The 15,493-nt window shown below is 38.4% G+C and overlaps 1 protein-coding gene across 7 annotated transcripts in view; it reads left to right on the forward strand.

Moving 5' to 3' along the window:
• Positions 1 to 9,103, forward strand: part of LOC110297179 (zinc finger protein 14-like) — an 18,105-nt gene extending 9,002 nt beyond the window's left edge. For 2 of the 7 annotated variants that reach the window (XM_021165921.1, XM_029479331.1), the window contains 4 exons: positions 1,372 to 1,471; positions 5,704 to 5,838; positions 6,040 to 6,100; positions 6,414 to 9,103. In XM_021165921.1, the coding sequence (XP_021021580.1) occupies positions 5,805 to 5,838; positions 6,040 to 6,100; positions 6,414 to 8,817 (2,499 nt within the window). In that variant the 5' untranslated portion in view covers positions 1,372 to 1,471; positions 5,704 to 5,804 and the 3' untranslated portion in view covers positions 8,818 to 9,103. The remainder of the gene's footprint in view (positions 1 to 1,371; positions 1,472 to 5,703; positions 5,839 to 6,039; positions 6,101 to 6,413) is intronic. The other 5 variants (XM_021165918.2, XM_021165919.2, XM_029479332.1 and 2 more) reach the window with 4 other exon arrangements.
• The last annotated feature ends 6,390 nt before the right edge of the window (positions 9,104 to 15,493 follow it).

Here is a 15,493-nt window from a genome sequence, read left to right on the forward strand (position 1 = left end):
CACTCACTTTGTAGACCAGGCTGGCCTCGAACTCAGAAATCCACCTGCCTCTGCCTCCCGAGTGCTGGGATTAAAGGTGTGCGCCACCACGCCCGGCTTCTCTTTTCTTTTCTTTTCTTTTCTTTTCTTTTCTTTTCTTTTTCTTTTCCTTTTCCTTTTCCTTTTCCTTTTCCTTTTGCTTTTCCTTTTCCTTTTCCTTTTGCTTTTGCTTTTCCTTTCCTCTTCTTTTCTTTCCTTTCCTTTTCTTTTCTTTTCTTTTCTTTTCTTTTCTTTTCTTTTCTTTTCTTTTCTTTCAATAACTAAGAAGGCTGGAAATATTAGAAAGCCCAACTACCAAATGTGGTGGTACACACCTTTACTCCTAGGACTCAAGATGCAAAGGCAGACAGATATCTGTGAATTCAAGGTCAGCTGCTCTACAAAGTAATTCCAAGACACCCAGGGCTGTTACACAGAGGAATCCTGGTTTGGGGGGAGGAAAAGAAAAGAAAAGAGGAGAAAAGAAAAGGAAAGAAAAGTCAGGTCTATACCATCTAAGGTAACTGGGCCCTAGCAGATAGAACTATGAACAGGGTGGGCAATACCCAGTCCTCTGATGCCTGGATATCAAGGCAGTTTTACTCTACTCACACATTTACTAAGCTCTGCCTCTCCGACTTAAAGCACTTCTGTGACCCTGGTCATGTAACCTAAAATCCTGTTCCTTCACCTTATCCCAAAGCATAAGTTACGTTCTGTGTAAACCTGCTACTGTCTGTTGTAAGACTTTTCTCCCCCCCCCCCCCAAATAAAAAATCTTTAAGAATGCACAACTTGATGGATGTGGTGGCTCACATCTTTAGCATCAGCACTCAGGGGGTAAACATAGGTAGAACTCTGTGAGTTTGAGACCAGCCTGGCACGTAGTGAGTTCCAACACTCAGTTGTACATAGTAAGACCCTTGACTTTTAAGTTTTTTTTTTACTTTTTTATTTTTATTTTTTATTAGATATTTTCTTCATTTACATTTCAAATGCTATCCCAAAAGTCCCCTATACCCTCCTACCACCCTGCTCCCCATCCCACCCACTCCTGCTTCCTGGCCCTGGCAGTCCCCTGTACTGAGGCATATGATCTTTGCAAGACCAAGGCTAGAATCTAGAAGCAGGATCTGAAGCAGAGACCAGAGAGGAACACTGCTTATTAGCTTGCTTTCCATCCTTACTCAGCCTGCTTTCTTATAGAACTCAGAAGTATCTGCCCAGGACTGGTACTATTCACAAATGAACTGAACCCTCAAATGCCAATAATTAATCAGTAAAATGCCCCCACAGAGTTGTCTACAGACCAATCTGATGGTGACATTTTCTCCTTTGATTTTCTCTTCTTAGATGACTTTCCTGTATTAAGTTGACAAAGATAGCACACATGTCAAGAGAAGGGTCTCAAGACACACCTGGCCTGGGTGGTATAACATTGGTTGCTGTCGAGGTATGAAGACACCTGATATTTTGGCCCACCAGAAATCTGTAATGCCAGCTATTACTAAGAGCTAAGGATCCTGACTTTCTAGGCTTATATAGAAACATAATTGTAGAGTTTACAGTCCTAATATCGTAGTCAACATCTTAAATTAGGTTATAACTCCATATGAGGTCACGTAAACAGTCTGAGTGAAGGTAGTGTCATATTGGATAACAGTAAACCGTGTCCTGAATATGCAGTGACCATAAATTCAGAATCAAATGTGATAAATCTAAGCTATTTTCTGAGCAACCTTGGTCATGAGCCACAGGCTGTTTATATTATATATACCATCTTACTACAAAATGGTAATTTTGCCTGAAACACCTACATTCAGAGCTGAGATTATTGCATGCTATGAACAGTGGTATTTTTATTACTCGTTCAGTTTTCTGCTCTTAGAATGTTTTAATTCTGGAGAACAAGGACCTTTAGTTTATTACTGTTGCTAAGCATCTAAGTATAAAATTAGTGTGTCTTTTTATTGTGTAAGGATATTTGATTTGATTTTTTTTAAATTTTAAATTATGTGTGGTTTGATAGGTTTGTACATGTTACAATGTCCATGTACAGGTCATAGGACAACTTGCAGGAAACCATTATTCCCTTCTACCATGTGGGAGTGCCCAATAGTCATGATGTAAAGGGAAAGAATGAAGACAGAGTGACTTTTAATAGTTCTGTCTAACCTGTGTGAATTTCCTGAATGAATGTGGTAGGAGGAATGCATCTAGGTAGGTAGGGAAGAGGTTGGAAACAGTTTTACATGTAAAAAGGAAGGACAGAGGAAGAGAGGTGAAAGGGGAGGGTAGTAGCAGAATTGGTAGTAGCAGACTCAGTTAAGGATGTTTGAGTTTGTGCTTGAAAATGTCGTAAAAAAGGATTTTCAAGAGTATCATTAAGGGCTGGATTTAAGGAAGATGGGCTAGTGAAGAGGCTTTATTAAGAAAACAAATTATTTCTGTTAAAGCTTTCCATGAAAGCCTAGATAGGAGGAAACTAGGACTCTAGACCAACAAAGGAGATTTACTTTCAGCATGGTGTTTAATGTGTAATGCTTCAGGCATGTATACAGTAGAACTATGTTCTTTCTTTTTGAGTGTTGGTATCAAGTTTAGGCTTCATTGCTATGATGGTGTCACAGGGTGAGGGAGAAGGAATGGATGGCATGAGACCCATTCTGGATCCTAAGAGTTCACTGTCCCTTCAAAGAGCAGTCCTAGATTAGGGCAGTCCTCCTGTTTAGCCCTAAGGGATTACAGACAGTGCTTAGGCTGGGGTACTAGACAAAGAAGAGTAGATTTCTAGCTCACAAAAGTGAAACCCAGTTTTATATAGGAGCCTATTGTCGTATATATGTGGCCTCAAATTCGTAAAAGTATATAGAATCTTTTTAGTTATTTTATTCTGATTTGACATTTCTCAATGGAAATTCAAACATCATTCCATTATGATTGGGCCTAAAATAAACTGTTTTGGGGCTTCTAAATATTTTTTCTGGGTGTGGTCATATAGGGTATACTCAAATTCCATTTAAGAAGATGTGACATGTAAAAGTTTCTATGAGGGAGTCCAGTTAGACTTCCTCTTCCCTGCCTCAGGACCCCAACCTAAGGAATGTCACAGAGTCCTTGGCAAAATTACAGATTCAGCTTCCTCCCTCCAGATAAGAATCAGCTTAGCAAGCACCTGGGATTTTTTTTTTAATTTATATATACATACATATATATGTGTATACACACACACACAAACACATATTTATACATATGTATGTATATATAATTGGATATATTCTTTATTTACATTTGAAATGTTTTCTCATTCCCAGGTTTCCCCTTCAGAAACCCCATCCCATCACCGCTCCCCTACTGCCTCTGTGAGGGAGCCCCACCCCATTCCTGTCTTCCCATTCTGGGGTTCCCCTACACTGGGGCTTCAAACAGCCTCAGGCCCAAGGCCCTCTCCTTCCACTGATGTCCAACAAAACCATGCTCTGCCACATATGAGGCTGGAGCCATGGGTTCCTCCATGTGTACTATTTGGTTGGTGGTCCAGTCCCTGGGAGCTCGGGAGTGGGGGTGTATCTAGCCAGTTGACACTGTTGCACCTTCCATGGGGCTGCAGACCCCCTCAGCTCCTTCAGTCCCTTCTCCAACTCCTCCATCTGGGACCCTGAGCTCAGCCCAACGGTTGGCTGCACACATCCACCTATGTATTTGTCAGGCTCTGGCAGAACCTCTCAGGAGACAGCCCTATCAGACTCCCTTCAACAAGCACTTCCCAGCATCCACAATAGCAACTGAATATCGGATGGCTAATATCCATTTATCAGTGAGTGTATACCATGTCTGTTCTTTTGTGACTGAGTTACCTCACTCAGGATGATAATTTCAAGTTCCATCAATTTGCCTGTGAATTTCATGAAGTCATTGTTTTTAATAGTTGAGTAATATTCCATTGTGTAAATGTACCACATTTTCTGTATCCATTCCTCTGTTGAGGGACATCTGGGTTGTTTCCAGTTTTTGGCTATTATAAATATGGCTGGTATGAACATAGTAGAGCATGTGTCCTTATTACATGTTGGAGCATCTTCTGGGTATATGCCCAGGAGTGGTATAGCTGTGCCCTTAGGTAGTAGTACTATGTCCAATTTTCTGAGGAACTGCCAGACTGATTTCTAGAATGGTTGTACCAGCTTATAATCCCACCAGCAATGGAGGAGTGTTCCTCTTTCTCCACATCCTCACCAGCATCTGCTGTCACCTGAGTTTTTGATCTTAGCCACTCTGGTGTGAGGTGGAATCTCAGGGATGCTTTGATTTGCATTTCCCTGATGACTAAGGGTGTTGAACATTTTTTTAGGTGCTCCTCTGCCATACGTGGCTCCTCAGTTGAGAATTCTCTGTTTAGCTCTGTTCCTCATTTTTTAATAGGGTTATTTGGTCTCTGGAATCTAACTTTTTGAGTTCTTTGTATATATTGGATATTAGCTCTCTATCGGATGTAGGATTGGTAAATATCTTTTCCCAATATGTTGCTTGCTGTTTTGTCCTATTGACAGTATCCTTTGCCTTACTTTGTAGAAGAAGCTTTGTAATTTTATGAGGTTCCATTTGTTGATTCTTCGTCTTAGAGCATAAGCCATTGTTGTTCTGTTCATGAAATTTCCTCTGGGTCCATGTGTTCAAGGATTTGCCCCACTTTCTCTTCTATTAGATTTAGTGTATCTGGTTTTAAAGCACCAGATTTATGGAATTGGATTTATGGAATGTCTCTTCATGCAAATGAGGTATTGCCAGAACCTTAAGTCACAATAAAACTTCACCCTAAGATTTATAATAGCCTTGATTTACCCTGAATAAAGGGTATGCACACAAGCCATTACATCGAATATCATCTGAGAAATGATAAGAGAGCTGTAATATTAAAATCCTCAGAGGAGGACCAAGATTCTGTAGACTACCCATTCTCAGCTCTTCTGTATCCTTCCAGCCTGGTGTATAATGGCTCCTGGACACACTAAGGGAGGAAGCAGAACATGGAATCACAAGGAGGCAGACCTTCTAAATACTATAGTTTGTGTTAGACTGAGAAGGATAACAGGAATTCAGAAAATGCTACACTTGCATAAATCATTTAGGCTGAGTGAATTAATCTTCTAGTTTATGTGCATGAAATCTGTGTTAGAACTTATTATTCCCTTATGACTTCAAAGCTTAAGCTTTTTTGTTTGTTTGTTTGTTTGTTTTTGGTTTTTTTTTGAGACAGGGTTTCTCTCTGCTTGTGGACGTTGTACATCGTGGTGCGCACTAGGCTCCGCACCACGATGTACAACTGCCTCTGCCTCCTGAGTGCTGGGATTAAAGGCGTGTGCCACCACGCCCAGCTCGCTTAAGCTTTTTTATTAGAAATTTCTAAGTACCAGCAACAATGCTCTATAGATGACAGAATGATAGATTTTTTTTTTTTTTTAATGGAAGGACTAGAGATCCATCTTAAAGAGAAAAATTGGTGTAGCCCAGCAGTGTATCCTACTCCCTGTGCCCAGGTATAAGAGGAGTCTCAACACTATCTGTAGCCTATCTGTACACGAGATAAAATGTTTGGAGACTACAGAATTCATCAATTTCTTGTCAGTTGAATTTAGGTGTATAGTGCCTTACATCTCACAATTTCTCTTGCACATATTTATGGAGTGCTTTAGGATTTAGTTGTCTTTGAGGATGTGGCTGTGAACTTCACCGAGGAAGAGTGGGCTTTGCTGAATTCTTCTCAGAAGCATCTGTACAGAGATGTAATGCTGGAAATCTACAATAACCTTGCTTGTGTCGGTAAGAGTATCATCATTCCTTCACTTACTCACTAGAGAACAAGTATTTCGGTTATCCATGTTCTACTGTGTCGTGGCTGTGTAAAGGACAGAATTTGGTGAATAAGTCAGACATAGTTACAATGTACACTGAAAGTATAAGATGATAGTTTTTGTGAAATATATAATAATTTTTCATGATTTATCTGACATTCCTTTTTAGGAAACAAATGGGAAGACCAAAGCATGGAAGATGAGCACACAAATCCTAGGAGAAGTCAAAGGTAAGGTCCATATAGAGGCAGAGGTTCCATGAGTTAATCTTAATATATTGTGAAATTTAAGGAAAAGGAAATACGCAGAGATTAAACTTAGTCATCTTTAGATCATTTGGAAGCAATTCTAAGAAATGTATTTTAAGACAACTCTGTGGGAACCACATCAGAAAATCACAAGTTCCCTTGATTGCAAACCATTCACCTGTACCAGAATGTTTAAATTTTCTTTTATTTTGGACTAGTCCATATCCAAGACTGACTAATAATCAAAAAGTTAGTAAAAGCACTATTGCTAATGTGTGTTTCATTATCCTAACAGAATGTGTACGTTTGAGAGACTCTATGAGAGTACTGAAAGTGATCAATCTGGAGAAATCTTCACCAAGACACCAAATCTGACAAACATCTTCCCTGGTCTAAAATCTGAGCTTGATGAAAGTGGCGGGATGCAATATAAATGTGAACAGACCTGGAAAACAGACCTGAATTCTGTTACAAGTATTCCAACATATACACAAAGTCTCAGTATGAGTAGGTCTTATAACGTTTGTGCCACATCCTTTGGTTTTCCCAGCTCATTTGGAAGATATCAAGAAACTCCTGTTGGGGAACAGCACTGTGAACAGAAGGTAAAAAACTGTCCTACAGCTAAATCATTTTACATCCATGAAATGAATGACAATGCAGACATCGATAATGAACACAAACCATTTGGTAGAGCTCAGAGTTCTTTTGGTTCCTGTGAAAGTCGTGGAAGAATTAATACAAGGAAAAAGTCCTATGAATGTAGGCTATGTAGTAAATCTTTCATGTATCCTTCTTTACTTCAAAAACATGAAATAACTCATTCCAATGAAAAACCCTATGGGTGCCTACAATGTGGTAAAGCTTTCAGAAATTTCAGTTCTCTTCAAAAACATAAAATAGCTCATACTGAGGAAAAGCCTTATAAATGTCATTATTGTAATAAAGTGTTCATCTGTCAGGCATCACTTCAGTCACATATAAGAGTTCATACTGGGGAAAAGCCTTACGAATGTAAACAATGTGGTAAAGCCTTTAGAGTTAACAGTTCCTTTTGGCGCCATAAAAAAGTTCATACTGGGGAAAAACCCTATGAATGTAAACAATGTGGTAAGTCCTTTATTTATCCTTCTCTACTTCAAACACATGAAAAAACTCACAGTGCAGAAAAGCCCTATAACTGTAAACAATGTGGCAAAGCCTTTAAATCTCACAGTTCCCTTCGAGTCCATGAAAGAAACCATACTGGGAAAAAGCCCTATGAATGTAAACAGTGTGGCAGGTCCTTTATTTATCCCTGCTTACTCCAGATTCATGAACGAACTCACAGTGGTGTGAAACCCTACGGATGTAAACAGTGTGGGAAAGCGTTCAGACGCCTCAGTGACCTTCGAGTACATGAAAGAACTCATACTGGAGAAAAACCTTATGAATGTAAACAGTGTGCTAAATCTTTTATTAATCGGTATTTACTTAAAATGCATCAAAAGTCTCATACTGGTGAGAAACCCTATAAATGTAAGATTTGCAGCAAAGCCTTCGTTTATCCCTCCTTACTTAAACTGCATGAGAGATCTCACACTGGGGAAAAGCCCTATCCATGTAAACAATGTGATAAAGCCTTCATTTTCCCCTCCTTACTTAAACTGCATGAAAGAACTCACACTGGGGAAAAACCCTATGCCTGTAAACAGTGTGGTGAAGCCTTCAAAAGTTACAATTCCCTTCAGAGACATAAAAGAATTCATACTGACATAAAGGCTTATGTATGTAAACATTGTAGCAAAACCTTCATATGCCAGAGGTCCCTTCAGTTACATAATAGAACTCATACTGGAGAAAAACCATATAAATGTGAACAGTGTGGTAACTCCTTCAGATATCACAATTCCCTTCAAAGACATAAAATAATTCATACTGGGAAAAACCTCTATGAATGTAAACAGTGTGACAGGTCCTTCATTTATCCATATTTACTCCAAATACATGATAGAACTCACTCTGGGGGAAAACCATATGAATGTACACAGTGTGGTAAGTCCTATATTTATCCTTCTTTACTTCGAATACATGAAAGAACTCACAGTGCAGAAAAACCCTATAACTGTAAACAATGTGGTAAAGCCTTTAAATCTCACAGTTCCCTTCGGGTCCATGAAAGAAACCATACTGGGGAAAAGCCCTATGAATGTAAACAATGTGGCAGGTCCTTTATTTATCCTTGCTTACTCCAGACCCATGAAAGAATTCACAGTGGTGTGAAACCCTATGAATGTAAACAGTGTGGGAAAGCCTTTAGAGGTCACAGTTCCTTTCGGGTCCATAAAAAACTTCACAGTGGGGAAAAGCCCTATGAATGTAAGCAATGTGGTAAATGCTTCATTTATCCATCCTTACTTCGAATGCATGAAAGAACTCATAGTAGTGAAAAACCCTATGATTGTAAACAATGTGGTAAGGCCTTTAAATCTCGTAGTTCCCTCCGAGAACATGAAAGAAACCATATTGAGGAAAAATCCTATCAGTGTCAACAGTGTGGTAAAATCTTCAGACGTTATAGTTCATTTCAAAACCATAAACAAATCCATGCTATACAAAAACTCAATGAATGCAAACAATGTGGTAAGATCTTCATTTATCCTTCTTTTCTTCAGAGGCATGAAAGAACTCACATTTGTGAAAGAACCCTATGTATGTAAACAATGTGATTAAATCTTTACCATATCACAATTCTTTTAGGAGAGATAAATTTCATTTGGGAGAATAGATATTGAATAATGTGATAAATTCTTTTTACAGTTATCAACTGCAGAGAAAAATTTATATGTAACAGTATGAGTATAAAGTGGGATAGCCTTCTGAAGTAATCGTCCTTTTCAAATGTATGGAATAACTCATAATGAAGTAGAACCATTGTTTCCTAAGACAATAAAAAAATGTTATGTTAGAAGGGAATTCTGTGAATATAAACAATGTGAAAACTCATATGTGGTGAAAATTTTGGAGTTTTTTATTTTTAAAAGATGGAAATATTATAAGAATATGTTTTCATTTTTCTCCCAGATATGGAGTATGGGGCTGCGTCACAGCAGCCAATTATGATTTGCCTTGTGTTCTAGGAGGGGTATGGTTTTTTTCAGCTGCAGGTTGTTTCTGTGATTATGTGACATTTGGAATTCTGGGGACTTTTCAGAGGATATATAAATGCTGGGGTCCCAAGACACGAGGCTGTTGGTGGTGGGTTGCTGGTTGCTCTTGGTCACCATTTGTTATGTAGTCTTGTGCAAAGAAACCAGAAGCAGTTAGAGATCCTGACAGCAATGATCAAACTTGCCCCCAGGAACTCCACACCCCTGATAAGCAGGAAATAGTCTAATAATGACATTGCTCCCTTTCCCCCCTATCCTTTTTTCCTCTCCTATCTAGTGTTAGGGGTTTGAAAGGGTTGAAGAAAAGGAGTGGAGAAGGGTAGAAGAAAGAAGATCCCATGAACTAGCATAAGCCCACTATAAGTAGTGCCCAGATGTATGGCTAGCAGAATGGGAAATTTGATTTCAAATGTCATAGAGAAAACAGCAGAGACAAAGGAATGGCTTTTTTTTTTTTTTTTTTTTTTTTTTTTTTTTGAGACACCAGCAACAAAATGTATTGCAGCTGCTTCCACTGGGATATCTCTTGCTCTGCTCCCAGAGATGATTTTCTGGTTTTTCTTTTTCTTCCTCCTGTATTCTTTTTCAAAAAAGTTTGGGAGAATAGATGGAAACACTGCAGCTGGAAATGGAGGAACCCGGAAAACAATAAATGGCTGACATGGGAAAACAAAAGTGTTCACTCTGCTCTGTCTTTTCTGAAAAGTTTGCAGAGGTGGCTGTGAAACTGGAAAAAATGTGGGTGGAAGTGAAAGTGCTACAGAGTCAAGGAGCACCAGAAACGGGAGAACAAAAAGGCTAAGTCCCAGAGATTAAACAAAGGAGTGGGAGTTTCCAGAGGAGGAAAGAGAGAAAGAAACTGTACCAGAGCTCTGTTAGGTCAGAGAAAAGCTGACAAGGCAAGAGGACAATCTGATGAAACAGTCCATTGTAAAAGAAAGGGTTCATCTTAAACATGGCCTCAGGTTATGAAATCAGCTTTCCCAGTAGTCATACATCATATGCCTGCTAATGGGGAGGAACAAGGTTATGACAAGATAGGATGGTGTCCCATAGAAATGATAAATCTAAGGAATTTTAAAGAGGCTATGATTTCAAATAGGATGCACTTGTCTTATATAAAACAAATTCTAAACTGGATTATTCAAAATAGAATTATTCTCCAAGACTGGAAGGGATTGGTGACAGCTGTACTGGAGGCCAGTCCACAGTCACAGCGATGAATGTGGTGGAGGGAAAGAGCTGTGGACATTGAACAGCAAAATAGAAGGGAATGAATATAATATAGTCATAGGTTGGTTTCTGGTGAAGAGCAGTACACTAATATAAAAGAACAAATTCAATTTGGTGATACTACTACAGAACAATGACATTTACTGGCCCTAGGAGCTTCGGACAAAATTGCAACACGCAGTGAAATGTCCTCCTCATTTACAAAGATTATACCAGGCTCTGAAGAGGCAAAGTTTGGAGCTGAGATGAAACAAAGGACCATCCAGAGACTGCCCCACCTGGGGATCCATCCCATAAACAGCCCCCAAACTCATACACTATTGCATAAGCCAGCAAGATATTGCTGACAGGACCCTGATATAGCTGTCTCTTGTGAGGCTATGCCAGTGCCTGGCAAATACAGAAGTGAATGCTCACAGTCTTCTATTGGATGAAACCCAGGGCCCCCAATTGAGGAACTAGAGAAAGTACCCAAGGAGCTGAAGGGTTCTGCAACCCTATAGGAAGAACAACAATATGAACTAACCAGTACCCCCAGAGCTCTTGTCTCTATCTGCATATGTAGCAGAAGATGGCCTAGTCAGCCATCATTGGGAAGAGAGGCCCCTTGGTCTTGCAAACTTCATATGTCCCAGTACAGGGGAACACCAGGGCCAAGAAGTGGGAGTGGGTGGGTAGGGGAGCGGGGGTGGGGGAGGGTATAGGGGACTTTCAGGATAGCTTTTTAAAATGTAAATGAAGAAAATATCTACTAATAAAAAAAAAGAAAAAAATTTGATGACGATTGCATTGAATCTGTAGATTATTTTGGTAAAATGACAATATTCACTATGTTAATCCTGACTGTTCATGAGCATGGGAAATATTTCCATCTTCTGATATGTTCTTCAATTTCTTTCTTCAGGGACTTGAAGTTCTTGTCATAAGGTTATTTAATTTGCTTGCCTAGAGTTACACCAAGATATTTTATATTCATTACTATTGTAAAGGGTATTGTTATCCCTAATTTCTTTCTCAGCCCATTTATCATTTGTATAAAGGAAGGCTACTGATTTCTTTGAGTTAATTTTGTATTTAGCTACTTAGCTGAAGGTGTTCTTCAGCTGTAAGTGTTCTCTGGTAGAAATTTGGGGTCACATCTATACTATACCATCTGTAAATAGAGATACTTTGACATCTTTCCAATTTTTATCCCCATGATATTTTTTAGTTGTGTTTTTGCTCCACTTAGAATTTTAATTACTATATTGAACACATAGTAAGAGAGTGGACTGCCTTGTCTTGTCCCTGATTTTACTGGAATTGTTTAAGATTCTTTCCATTTAGTTTGAGGTTGGATGTTGGCTTGCCGTATTTTGCTTTGATTATGTTTAGGTATGTGCCCTGTATCCCTGATTTCTCTAATATCTTTAAACATGAAAAGGTGTTGGATTTTATCAAAGTTTTTTCAGTGTTTAATGAGATAATCATGGGATTTTTTCTTTCAGTTTGTTAATTTGATGGATTTTTATATATTGAACCATCCCTTCATCCCTGGGATGAAGCCTACTTTATCCTGATGGGAGAAGTCATTGATGTGTTCCTAGATTCAGGGTGTATTTTATTGAGCATTTTTGCATCAATGGTCATAAGAGAAATAGTCTGAAATTCTCTCTTTTTTTTTTTTTGAGTCTTTGTGTGGTTTAGGTAACAGAGTAACTGTTTCCTCATAGAATGAGTTTGACAGTAATCCTTCTGTTTTTATTTTGTGGAATAGTTTGAGGAGTATTGGTATTAGCTCATCTTTGAAAGTCTGATGGAATTCTGAACTAAAACCACCTGGCCCTAGGCTCTTTTTGGTTGGGAAACTTTTAATGACTGCTAGTATTTGTTTAGGAGTTGTGGGGATGTTCAGATAATTTACCTGATCATGATGTAACTTTGGTAAGTGATATTTATCTGGAAATCATCCATTGCATTAAGATTTTCCAATTTTGTGGAGTACAAGCTTTTGAAATAAGACCTAGTTATTATTATTATTCTAATTTTCTAAGAGTCAGATGAGTGCATATCGTGTGAACTCTTTTGTGATTGGGTTTCCTCACTCAGAATGATATCCCCCAGATCCATCCATTTGCTTAAGAATTTCATAAATTCATTGTTTTTAATAGCTGAGTAGTACATTATTTAGTAAATGTACAACATTTTCTGTATCCATTCTTCTGTTGAAGGACATCTGGGTTATTTTCACCTTCTGCTTGTTATAAATAAGGCTGCTATGAACATAGTGGAGCATGTATCCTTATTACAAGTTGGAACATGTTCTGGGTATATGCCCAGGAGAGGTATTGCTGGATCTTCCAGTAGTACTATGTCCAGTTTTCGGAGGAAACGCCAGACTGATTTCCAGAGTGGTTGTACCAGCTTGCAATCACACCAGCAATGGAGCAGTGTTCCTATTTCTCCACATCCTCACCAGCATCTGCTATCACCTGAATTTTTGACCCTAGTCATTCTGACTGGTGTGAGGTGGAATCTCAGGGTTGTTTTGATTTGCATTTCCATGATGATTAAGGATGTTGAACATTTTTTCAGGTGCTTCTCAGCCATTCGGTATTCCTCAGTTGAGAATTCTTTGTTTAGCTCTGTATCCCATTTTTTAATAGGGTTATTTGTTTTTCTGTAGACTAGCTTCTTGAGTTCTTTGTATATATTGGATATTAGTTCCCTATGAGATTTAGGATTGTTAAACATCCTTTCCCAATCAGTTGGTTGCCTTTTTGTCTTATTAATAGTGTCTTTTACCTTACAGAAGCTTTGCAATTTTATAAGGTCCCATTTGTGGATTCTCGATCTTACAGCACAAGCCATTGTTCTTCTGTTCAGGAATTTTTCCCCTGTGCCCATATCTTCGAGGCTTTTACCCATTTTCTCCTCTATAAGTTTCAGAGTGTCTGGTTTTATGTGCAGTTCCTTGATCCACTTAGACTTGAGCTTTGTACAAGGAGATAAGAATGGATCAATTCACATTCTTCTATATGATAATCTCCAGTTGAGCCAGCACCATTTGTTGAAAATGCTGTCTTTTTTCCACTGGATGGTTTTAGCTCCTTTGTCAAAGATCAAGTGACCATAGATGTGTAGGTACATTTCTGTGCCTTCAAATATATTCCATTGATCTACCTATCTGTCGTTGTACCAATACCATGCAGTGTTTATTACAATTGCTCTGTAGTACAGCTTGAGGTCACGCATTGTGATTCCACCAGAGGATCTTTTATTGTTGAGAACAGTTTTTGGTATCCTAGGTTTTTTATTATTCCAGATGAATTTTCAAATTGCCCTTTCTAACTTGGTGAAAAATTGAGTTCGAGTTTTGATGGGGATTGCATTGAATCTGTAGGTTGCTTTCGGCAAGATAGCCATTCTTACTATATTAATCCTGCCAACCATGAGCATGGGAGATTTTTTTATCTTCTGAGATATTCTTCGATTTCTTTCTTCAGAGACTTGAAGTTCTTATCATACAGACCTTTCACTTCCTTAGAGTCACACCAAGGTATTTTATATTATTTGTGACTACTCTGAAGGGTATTGTTTCACTAATTTTTTTTTCTCATCCTGTTCATCCTTTGTGTAGAGAAAGGCCACTGATTTGTTTGAGTTAATTTTATATTCAGCTACTTCTCTGAAGCTGTTTATCAGGTTTAGGAGTTCTCTGGTGGAATTTTTGGTCACTTATATATACTATCATATCATCAGCAAATAGTAGTATTTTGACTTCTTCCTTTCCAATTTGTATCCCCTTGATCTCCTTTTGTCGTCGAATTGCTTTGGCTAGGACTTCAAGTACTATATTGAATAGGTAGGGAGATAGCGGGTAGCCTTGTCTAGTTCCTGATTTTAGTGGGATTGCTTCAAGTTTCTCTCCATTTATTTTGGTTTGCTGTATATTGCTTTGATTATGTTTAGGTATAAGCCTTGAATTCCTGATCTTTCCAAGACTTTTATCATGAAGGGGTGTTGGATTTTGTCAATGCTTTCTCAGCATCTAATGAGATGATCATGTGGTTTTTGTCTTTGAGTTTGTTTATATACTGGATTACATTGATGGATTTCCGTATATTGGACCATCCCTGCATCCCTGGGATGAAACCTACTTGATGGTGATGGATGATCATTTTGATGTGTTCTTGGATTCGGTTTGCAAGAATTTTATTGAATATTTTTACATCGATATTCATAAGGGAAATTGGTCTGAAGTTCTCTTTGTTCGGTCTTCATGTGGTTTAGGTATCAGAGTAATTGTGGCTTCATAGAATGAATTGGGTAGAGTACCTTCTGTTTCTATTTTGTGGAAAGTTTGAGGAGAATTGGAATTTGGTCTTCTTTGAAGGTCTGATAGAACTTTGCACTAAACCCATCTGGTCCTGGGCTTTTTTTGGTTGGGAGGTGATTAATGACCACTTCTATTTCTTTAGGGGGAAAATTAGATCGTTAATTTGATCCTGATTTAACTTTGGTACCTGGTATCTGTCTAGGAAATTGACCATTTCATCCAGGTTTTCCAGTGTTGTTGAGTATAGTCTTTTGTAGTAGCATGTGATTATGGTTTGGATTTCCTCAGGTTCTGTTGTTATGTCCCTTTTTTCACTTCTGGTTTTGTTAATTAGGATACTGACCCTGTGCCCTCTAGTTAGTCTGGCTAAGGGATTATCTATCTTTTGATTTTCTCAAAGAACCAACTCCTGGTTTGGTTGATTCTTTGCATAGTTCTTTTTTTCCCACTTGTTTGATTTCAGTCTTAAGTTTGATTATTTCCTGCGGTCTACTCCTCTTGGATGAATCTGCTTGTTTTTGTTCTAGAGCTTCCGGATGTGCTGTCAAGTGTATGCTCTCTCTAGTTTTTTTTTTTTTTTTTTTTTTTTTTTTTTTTTTTTTTTTTTTTTTTTTTGGCACTTAGAGCTATGGGTTTTCCTCATAGCAGTGCTTTCATTGTTTCCCATTAGTTCAA

The sequence above is a fragment of the Mus caroli genome, chromosome 7 (assembly GCF_900094665.2).
Source record: "Mus caroli chromosome 7, CAROLI_EIJ_v1.1, whole genome shotgun sequence".
In the NCBI taxonomy this organism is placed as follows: Eukaryota; Metazoa; Chordata; class Mammalia; order Rodentia; family Muridae; genus Mus; species Mus caroli.